General features: G+C 42.6%; 1 protein-coding gene and 1 long non-coding RNA gene across 5 annotated transcripts in view; one reads left to right on the forward strand and one right to left on the reverse strand.

Annotated features, from left to right (window-relative positions):
* The window catches only part of Ifnar2 (interferon alpha and beta receptor subunit 2), a 30,791-nt gene extending 21,135 nt beyond the window's left edge, over positions 1-9,656 (forward strand). For all 4 annotated transcript variants that reach the window (XM_046438929.1, XM_046438931.1, XM_046438930.1 and 1 more), the window contains 3 exons: positions 276-444; positions 4,987-5,117; positions 7,356-9,656. In XM_046438929.1, coding sequence (XP_046294885.1) covers positions 276-444; positions 4,987-5,117; positions 7,356-8,063 — 1,008 coding nt within the window. In that variant the 3' untranslated portion in view covers positions 8,064-9,656. The remainder of the gene's footprint in view (positions 1-275; positions 445-4,986; positions 5,118-7,355) is intronic.
* On the reverse strand, positions 438-10,151 carry LOC124089040 (uncharacterized). The gene is made up of 3 exons (XR_006850583.2): positions 9,981-10,151; positions 7,781-8,034; positions 438-4,289 (listed from the first exon to the last, which is right to left on the reverse strand). It is a non-coding gene; the product is annotated as an uncharacterized LOC124089040 (long non-coding RNA).
* Between the last annotated feature and the right edge of the window lie 21 nt (positions 10,152-10,172).

Raw genomic sequence — 10,172 nt, forward strand, 5'->3', positions numbered from 1 at the left:
CTTGAAAAATGGCAGGCTAGAGACCTTTATCATCTTTGGGACCTTTTCTCCTCATGTGTATAATGAAGTTGGTAGACTAGATTTTATGGTTTTCATATATGTGTGTGCCTAGGCATAAATACATGTAGTTTTGTGGTGATCCTGTGATATTTCTAACCCTATTTGAAATTTGAAGATGGAACCTCAAGGAGTCTCTTACAGAGCTACCTCCAAATGAAATTCTCATGTGAGTCTTACTGTTTTTTTTTTTTTTTTTTTTTTGCTTCTTTTTACAGCATGAACCCAAAATAAATGGAAACACCACTGGAAATTTCAACTATGTCATTGACAATTTAATTCCAAACACAAACTACTGTATATCTGTTTATTTTAAACCTAAATATCTGGAAACAAGAATACAATCTCCCTCAAAATGCACCTTCCTTCGCCTTGACCAGGAATCAGGTGTGTGGCTTTCTGAAAATCATGTTTTGAAATTTCAATAGGTTTACTCTGAAGAAAACCTATTGAAAGCAAAGAATGTGGAATTCATGGTATGCTGAAAATTGCTTGAAGCAACCGCATGCAGAGGCATGGGAGGGTGCCCACTAGCTGGCTGCCTGAGGCTGGGTGTGGTCTGTAGATAAGACCTGGCTCCCAGGAGCATTGACTCTAGCTCACAGATGAGAGCGAGCTGAGCCTTGCCAGCAAGGAGGAGAAGGTGAATGACGAAGGTGGAAAGCCTTTCTGTTGCAAAAACACCAGAATAGCCAACAGTGTGATCTTGAACCCTCTTCTGTGTGCAGAAGTGTGCAGGAGAATGATAGAGCTTAGGAGTTTTCCCTGCTGGTTATCTTCTCAGGAAGTCACTATATTGCCAACTGTTGTAACAAAAGGGAAAAAATCTATGAAAGGTCTTCTGGCAAGAAGCTCTTCTAATCTTCCCAGCCCTGGTGGAAGTATCTTTAATGTTCTGCTTTACCAGAGTAAGATAAGTGGGATGTGTAAGGAGATGACTTTAAGTGACATGGTTGTTGCACATGCAGTAAGACATGCAGCAGTACCTGGCTGCAACTGGCTGTGGCTATAGCACATTGTGATTTTGTCCTCTCATGTTCCTCAAAGCTGAATGATGCACATGTGGGCTGATTTTAAAGGAAAAAGAATCTCAATCCTCTCGTTTCAGTTGTTTTTACAATATCAATTAAACAAGAGAAAACCAAAAACTGCATAAAATCTTTTTCCCTTTAGCTCTTACAAACATATAAACACAGAAGAAATTTATGTAATTATGTTCTCTCTTTTTTTTGCATTTCTCATTTTTATTTGAAAGAAAAAGTTGCTCTTGCTGTACAGATTTTTAAAAAATGAAAATGCCTTTTAAGAAACATGAAGAAAAATTGGGGGAGGGGGCCACAACCTCATGGGGGTAGGGGCCAGCTAATTTTTTAACTCCTGTCCCTTCCATCCAAGAACACCTCAACATAACTTCTAAATTCTAAACCATCACCCCCAGGAACTTCAGGTGGCTGCACCTCCCAGGGCCTCTCTGATTCTAGGCCTCAGGGTCTGAACTGTATCCTCTCCTCCCCCATGTAATCATGTTCTAACGCCAGTTATCTGACCTCAAGATGTCCAACAATCCAATTCATTTCTGATACTAACTACCCCCACTTCAGATAGCAGTCACAAGTTTTGGGTTCCCAGGTCAACTTGACTACAAATTAGAGAGTTCCTTTTGGGTTCTGCATCTCTCTGACCTAACCTATTACTCTTTTGTAATCAAAATTTGCTAAAATTGACTCACAGAACTCAGTGACATGCCACACTTCTGATTACCATTTTACTACAGAGCCTGTGCACCAAGACCTAATGCAGAAGTACGTAGAACCAGGTCTGGAAGGGGTCCCAATGCAGGAGCTTCTGCCTCCATAGAATCAGGGTGTACCCCCTCCCAGTACTCCCAGTATGTTCACCCATCCAGGAGCTCCCAAGCCTTAGTGTTCTGGGCTTTATTGAGTTTCACTATATAGGTGTGATTGGCTAAATCATTGGCCACAAGATTGGACATAGTCTCCATCTTCTCTCTCCTCCTGGGGATAGGGCTGGGAGGAAGTTCCAACCCTCTGATCAAATGATTAGTTTTTCTATTGATCTGCCTTCATCCTGAAGATACCTAGCTGCACCCCATGAGTCATTTAATTAGCATAAACTCAGAAATCAGTCTTAGCCTATTTTCTGCTGCTATAACAGAGTCTTGGAACTGGGTAGCAGGATGGAGGACATCACATATGGGGGAGAGTGCTCATTTTATAACAAAACTACTTCCAACATCTAACCCTTTCCCACAATACCAGCATTACTCCATTCAGAAGGGCAGGGTCCCATGATTCATATACCTCCCCAAAACATCACAGTGACAATTAAATTTCAGTGAGCTTTGGAGGAGTCATTTCAACCACAGTAGTCCCTAAATGGGGCTTGTTAGAATTAACAAAAGATACTGCTATCTCTTAGGAAGTTCCACAGCTTTTGAGGTTTTATGCCCAGGACAAAAACCAGAGAGTCCAGAGGTAGATTGATGGATGGATAGATAGATAAAGAGACATAAATGAAATTATATCCTAGTCTTATATAGAAACAGAACTCTCACATATATAATACAACTTAAATTGTTAAAATGACAATAGGATGATGCTTTGATGAAACCCAGAGCTGCTGATTGGGCAGCTGACAGTTCTTTGGAGGCTGACATGTCTGGGAGGATGCGCTTCCCCCTGACTTTTCTCTAATCCACCTGCTGAGAAATGGTCATGCAGCACCGTCCAGTCATTCCATCTGCACTTGGCCTGACCACGTCCTCTTGCCTATTAAGTCAGCTTTCACTCATCCGTCATGTCCAAGACAGTTAGACTATCCAAATACTTGACATCTGGATTCTTCTCGTCTGAAACTCAGGAACCAAATAGGTTTGAATACGGTGGCATCTGTCCCTATCTGCTCACCATCTGAACTGCCCTCAACTAGACAAGCTCAAGATCCACACAGGGCAAATCCTGAGGGGTTTGGAGGGGCAACCTGAGACCAGCACTAACTTACTCAGACCCAGCAAAAGCACTGCAGGCTTGGATGGGTCAGACTGATGGGGTGGTTGGGCAGAGTGGGCTGGGCATGGGATGGCAAGTGTGAGCTGAGCAAAGAAAGAAGAGTAACAGGTTAGTCATAGAGATGGAGGACCCAGATGTGGGACTTTGGATGCCATTGTGGGGACCCCGAAGGGATGTGAACAGATCTGAATGTCTGGTTGCCACCAGGTGGGGGAGCCAGGGGACTAATGGGCTGGAACTACGGTAACCTAGATGCCATGTCGTGGTTTTCGGTCCACACCAATAAACTGACATTAGTCATCAATCAGCCTTTTGACAAAGTTCTTTTTCTTTTCCATTAAAAAAGAAAATAGTAATCAGATATTACCATTCTTGTTGCTCAGCTCAGCCCTCTGCTCATAAGGTCCTTTATTTTTTTGAAAATCCCAATGCAATTCCATGGAAAATCCAAATTTTGAAGACACAACCTGGTCTCCCCTTCTCAAGATGCATTGATCTTACCCCTCTTTTATGAAAAAGATGGTTAACAGAAATAAAGTCCACTTACAACTTCCTCCTGAGTTGGAACATCGAAACAATTCCTCTCTTTTCAAATAGGAATATTTTAAAATAGTATACTTGCATAATCTACCAGTCTTTTTAGATTATCATCGAGCTAAATATAAACATTATAGGCCCATGCCTATAATCCCAGCAACTCAGGAGGCTGAAACAGGAGGATGGCAAGTTTTGAGGCCAGCCCCAGCAAATTGGTAAGGCCCTAAACAACTTTGTGAGACCTTGTCTCAAAATAAAAAGTAAAATGGACTGGGGATGTAGCTCAGTGGTAAAGTGCCCCTGGGTTAAATCCCTAGTACCAAACAATAAAAAAATAAATAGAGACAAAAATTTTAAGTTCTCACAAAGAATGCTCAGATTTGTGAGAATACCCCAATTTGACAAGCATTGTTCTAGCTTGTTAATTTCAATTTACATAATTTAGTTTGTAGGATGTCCTATTTTAAAGATTGCATTTGGTCTGTGTTAGTTGCCTTTATGTTACTGTAACAAAACCTGAGATAATCAACTTGTAAAGAGGAAAGGTTTTTTTATTTTGGCTCAAGTTTTGGAAGTTTTGGTCCATGGTCGATTGGTCCAGTCGCTCTGGAGAGGCAGCACATCTCAGTGGAGGGCACATGGCAGTGCAAACTGGTCATCTCATGGCTGGGAGCAAGAGTCAGAGAGAGAGGTGACTGGGTCCCATTGTCCCCTTCAAGAGCATGCCCATAGTGACCAGAAGATCTCTCACTAGGCCCTCCCTCTTAAATGTTTTCCAACACCTCCCAATAGCACCACAGACGGAGGACCAAGCCTTTAACACATGAGCCTTTGGGGTACATTCTAGACATTCCAAACTACAGCAAGATCCTTTGTAGCTACTCTCCAGAAATTGAATGGGTACATGAGTCAGAACCTCAGTTTTATGCCATTGCTTCACCAATGAAGTCCTTTTCAGGAGATGTGGAAGAATTTTGCATCATAAAGGTGCATCTGTGCAGCTAGAACAGATTTTAGGACTGTCCTTGATTTGATGATCCTGCACTCAGTTTTTAATTCTGCACAATTTTATTTGTTTGTATTTAAACAGTCACAGCTAGTGGGACAGTGCAGTTACAGAACATAAACCAAAAGAAATTTCACTTTGAAATACATGAAAAGCTAAATATATTTTATTGGTTAAAGAGTACGGCCCTTGCCTTGCTCTCCAAGCTTTGGTATTTAGCAAATAGAAAACATTATTTTTCAAACTTCTGTTTCTCAGATAATCACTTTCTAACCCCTGACCAATGTGCATTTATTCCCATCTGTGATCATTTATTGGATGTCTTTTGAAATAAAGTCTTTTTTTTTTTTCAAACAGAATCATCCGAAAATGCCAAAATAAGTGTGATAATCACTGTGTTTTCAGTAGTCTTCGTCCTCCTAGGCACCATCGTACTACTGAAGCGAATTGGTTACATATGCTTAAGAGATAATTTTCCCAAAGTCCTGGTATGTGGTTTTAAAAATTTTTGTATCTTAATTTTTCTAAACTAAAAATTTTTACTATATATTTAAATGTTTTCATAGAAGAAAGTTCATTTCCATAAACACCAACAAGTCTTATCAGGCTGGGTTCTTTTCCATCCCTGCAAAAATATATTTTGCAGTTACAGTGCGTCTGTGCCTTATGTTTTCTCTTCATATACTGTCCACCTATTATTTATTTCCACCTATTATATTATTTCTAATGACTACACAGAATTCCACTGTTATTATTGTATCACATTTTTAACTACAGCACATTTGGATTGATTTCTTTTTCACTTCTTTTCCTTTCTTTCCTTGGACATTATAAATAGTGCAAAGGAAATTATTGTATGGATTATGTTTTGTTTTATTTTGAATTATTTCAGTGGAATCTACACACCAAGTAGATCTATCTTATAAATGATATTTTAAAGAACTGATGCTAAGCTAGGCGCAGTGGCATACACCTGTAATCCCAGGGGCTCTGGAGGCTGAGGCAGGAGGATCACGAGTTTAAAGCCAGCCTCAGTAACTTAGTGAGGCCCCAAGCAACTCAGAGAGACCCTGTCTCTAAATAAAATATTTTTAAAAGGGCTGGGGATGTGGCTCAGTGGTTAAGTGCCCCTGGTTCAACCCCTAATGCCAAAAAAAAAAAAAAAAACCTACAAGAACTGAGCCAGTAGTGATGTGTATCTCTCTCTAATGCTCCACTGACCACAATGAATCATTTTTACTGTCTTTATTCATTGTGTACATAAGGCTCCCTGGGAGGTGCTCTCATGTGTGTTACTTTGATTATTAACAAAAACAGCCATTTGTTTACCTTCATTTCCTCTCTGTGCTTCTCAAACTTAGAGCCTTTACAGAGGCTAGATATTGATCGTACACTTTTTTAAACCTCGTGGTTTTTTTTTTTACTCGACTGCATTCACCCATCATTTTCCATTTTCCCTATTTTATTCCTTCCTTTTATGTTAGTAACATTTAGAAATACATTATTGTTTATGTTTGAACTCATACACCTAATTCTAATTTTTCAGCAGCCATTATAATTAAACATTACTTCATGGTTGATAGAAGTGCACTCCTAGGCCGGGTGTGGTGGTGCACCCTGTAAGCCCAGCAGCTTGGGAGGCTGAGGCAGGAGGATCATGAGTTCAAAGCCAGCCTCAGCAATTCAGTGAGACTCTCTCTCTAAATAAATGAAATATAAAAAGGGGATGGAGGATGTAGCTTTTGGTTCAATCCCCTGGTACCCAAAAAAAAAAAAAGTGCATTCTTCATGCTCATCTTACCATGTTGACATCTTATGTCTGTCTAGTATTTCTCCATTAAAAATTGTTACTCTATGTTTAGGTTAAAAACCCTGGGAATGGAGAAACTGACTCTAGGCCTAGCACCTTTGCTTATGTGTGTTCAATCAAGAATAGCTGTTATGAGCTGGGGTTGTGGCTCAGTGGTAGAGCACTTGCCTGGCATGTGTGAGGCCCTGGGTTTGAGCCTCAGCACCACATATAAATAAATGAATAGTCCATTGACAACTAAAAAAAAATTAAAAATAAAAAAAGAACAGCTGTTAACATTTTTTTAAGCAGCATCTTCTCTTCATTTAGCAAGTGTAACAAACATGTCAACATGTTTCTGGGTGTGGAGGACACAGCAGGACAAAAACCCCCGCCCTCATACACCTAGAGTTGAAAGTGCTGTAGAGACAAGATACTTTATTGGTGATATATGATTGTCTAAATTTTAAAAGTCACATGATTCTAAAGATAAACTATTTAGGATTAATACGTTTAGCAAAGTCCTCATATTCAAAAATATTTGGGAAAGACTGCATCTGTACTGACTTGTTTTCTTGTCGTTGTTGCCGAAGCAATACAGTATGCCAGCCATGCACAAAGCTGTCCCTCCAGGGGACTGACAGTTGAAAGGGAATGCGTGGAGGTTCCATGCAAATGCACTGCTTTATATAAGGCACGTGCGCTCAGGGGATCTGGAGGGCCAGCTGTGCCATGCACCAGGAGCCAGCGTGGCACCAGTGAGCACTACCTAACCCCGGCTCCCCCTGTTGTTCCTGCAGTCATCATCCCCATCTGCCATGGTGCAGTGGCTACTCAGCTTTATTATGTAGAAAATAAAGAGCAAACACAGTAATAGACTAATTGTCTGTCTCTTCTTCTCCCCCTGCCCTCTCTCTCTCTCTCTCTCTCTCTCAAGAATTTTCATAACTTTGTAGCCCAGATATTTCCCGGTCTACCACCAACAGAAGCTGTGAATGCAGTAGAAGTCATTTCTGTCAACAAAAAGAAGAAAGTATGGGATTATAATTATGACGATGACAGTGACAGTGACCATGAAGTAGCTCTCAGAACTAGCGCCGGTGGTTACACCATGCACGGACTGACCAGCAGGCTTCTGAGCCAGGTCTCCGCTGCCTCCCAGGAGCCTGAGATGGAAGGCTCCGAAGCTGAGGAATCTGATCCTTACGAGGCTGAGCCTGAGCCCCACCCCGGGCCCCCTACGGTGCCAAAGCCCAGCCCCTGCCACACAAGTGGTCCCTATGAGAGGAGAGAGAGCTTGAGCCAGGACTCTTTTCCTGAGGACAACTGCAGCTCCCCTGGAGGGTCCGGGGACAGAATTACCTTTAATGTGAATTTAGACTCTGTGTTTATGAGAGCTCCTGATGACGATGACTCAGAAGAATCCCCTTTGGTGTCATCTCTTCCAGAAGAGATCATCAACTTAGAAGAGGATCCTGACCAAATGGAATCCTGTCTTCTGGTGGCCAGTGGGGAAAGGTCACAGTTGCTCGACCTTAGCCCCTTTTCCCAGTGCCTGTGGACTGAGGAAGATACTCCATCTGATAGAAGTGATACTTCTGATTTTGATGTTGACTCTGGAAGGGACGGTTATATCATGAGATGATTCTGAATATAGCTCATTAACTTGAACTAAGAAGTCCACATAGGGTTCTCGCCCTGTACACAGACTTGTTGCCTCATGAGCCACAGGTGGTCTGTGAGGAAAGGAGTACAAGGAGTACAGAACTGTAGGGGCTGGCCAGTTCTTCCTGATGACATAATCTGTGAGCATTCCCGGTATGGGAATATATAGTATCATCGAGCACACTGTTTACAAGTCCAAGTGATACATTTTGAAGACGCATGCTCTGCCTTCTCCCTTTATTCTAATATACTTCTTAGGAATCTCATCTTGGTTCCCAATAAGCAAGATTCCCTGTGTTCTTCAGGGTGATCTTGTCCCTCTGGCCCTGTAATGTTTCTGGGAAACAACTGAATTGCCAGGATGGGAGAAGCGAGAAAGAAGGGAAAATCCTAGCAGGAGCTATGAGTAGTGTGAGCAGGTAGAGACCCTGAGCCCAGGAAGCTCAAGGAATGAGCAATAAACCAGGCTGAAGGGATGGGTTGGAGCAGGATTAGCTGGAGAGAAAGGATGCAGATGCATAAGGAAACAAGGGAAGGGCCAGCAATTTCAGTCAGTGGTCCCTGGGCACCTCTCAGATGTCATATTGTCACCACCAAGCTGAGAACTCCACTCAGGTGCTCATGCAGCCCTTCCCGGCTTTAAGAGTGAAATACAGATATGCACATTAATAACTGTAGTATCAGGCAGGACACATTGCATGAGGGAGAGGGATAAAAATCTCAGTGTCCCATTTTAAGATCTAAAAAAAGAACAAAATCAAAAATGCTTCAAGGTCTTTGGAAGAAAGGTGGCCTACAAGTCTAAGAGATCCTGTTTGTCAAATTTTAAAGTGCTATGTGCTGATTGCAAATATCCTCAATGGGACCAGTTACTGTAAATGGGGCAAGGGAGGGGGGTGAAATCCTAGAAGTCATGTAGCAAACAGTATTAAGCACTGAGAGTCAGAGTCGGAGTTCTAACTGCTCAAATTTCGCTGTATGACCCTGGGCATTTTACTTGGCCTCTCTGAGTCTCAACTTCTTTTATTTTTTAAACAAAATTTCTAAAAAATTTATTTTTTAGGGTGACTATGTAATCTCTAAGACCCTTTGAATCTAGAAGTATTTAAAAACACACAGGAATAATAAATAAATACAGAAGTTCCACGACCCTGCCAGGCTCCCAGGAAGGATGAAAGGTTGAGGATCTTCCCATCTCACTCCCCTTACCCCAAGAGCAGGTTTCTCAGACCCATCTCCTGGGCCTATTCAAAAGGGGCAAAGCAAAAGTCATGCAGGTCGTGGCTCAAGGATTTTTAATAGGTAACTTATGTAATTGCTGTAAAGTAACCCAAGAAGGAAACCCTTATTTAAGAATCTAATGAAATCCCTTAGGAAAGAGACCTTGTCCTACACAAAAGCCACCACTTTGCCTTCTGAACGTATGTATCGAATTTTGAAAGATTTCACATTGCTCTTTTGATATGACCTCTCTGGTGCTAGTTTGTCGCCCCTGGCGCTTATTTTTAAAGTTTTGTATAACGGTTGGGTGTTTGGTAAAGGGTAATAATACAAGAATACTTTTTCGTACAAACTTGATGTGGGCCTCAGAATTTTTTCTCATCCAAGAGTGTATTTGTGCCGCAGATTTTTGCTTCTGCTGGCATCCCGGAATTGCACCAGCTCCCTCTACAGCGACAATGGCCCCTGGCCTCCGGGCACGAGCTGGGGTCAGGCGAAGCCCTAGGTTGCCCAACACGTCCGCCCGCTGGTTTCTAACCTCACCCACCCTTGAGCAAGTCCCCAAAGAGGAAGTTAAAGCTCTCAGCAGTCTTGTGACGAACTAGCATCTGGGAAACGAATGACGTGTTGGCGTGTTCCTCCCGGGGAGCCCTGGAGAAGGCTGGGGTCTGCTCACCGAGCGCTTTCCAGAGGACGCGGCGTTCCCGTGGGAAGAACCGGGGGAACACAGAACTGCACAGAGCCAGCAGCCAAGCCCCAAACCCGGAGCACCTGGTGGCGTGGCAGCGCCCTCTCCAGGCCGAGGCCGCCTCGCGCTCCTGCTCGCCGAGGCCCCGCCCCCGACCGCCGCTTCTCCAGAGGCGCGGGC

Source organism: Marmota monax, unplaced genomic scaffold (assembly GCF_021218885.2).
Source record: "Marmota monax isolate L192 unplaced genomic scaffold, Marmota_monax_Labrador192_F-V1.1 WCK01_AAM20220418_F8-fsc00125, whole genome shotgun sequence".
Lineage (NCBI taxonomy): Eukaryota > Metazoa > Chordata > Mammalia > Rodentia > Sciuridae > Marmota > Marmota monax.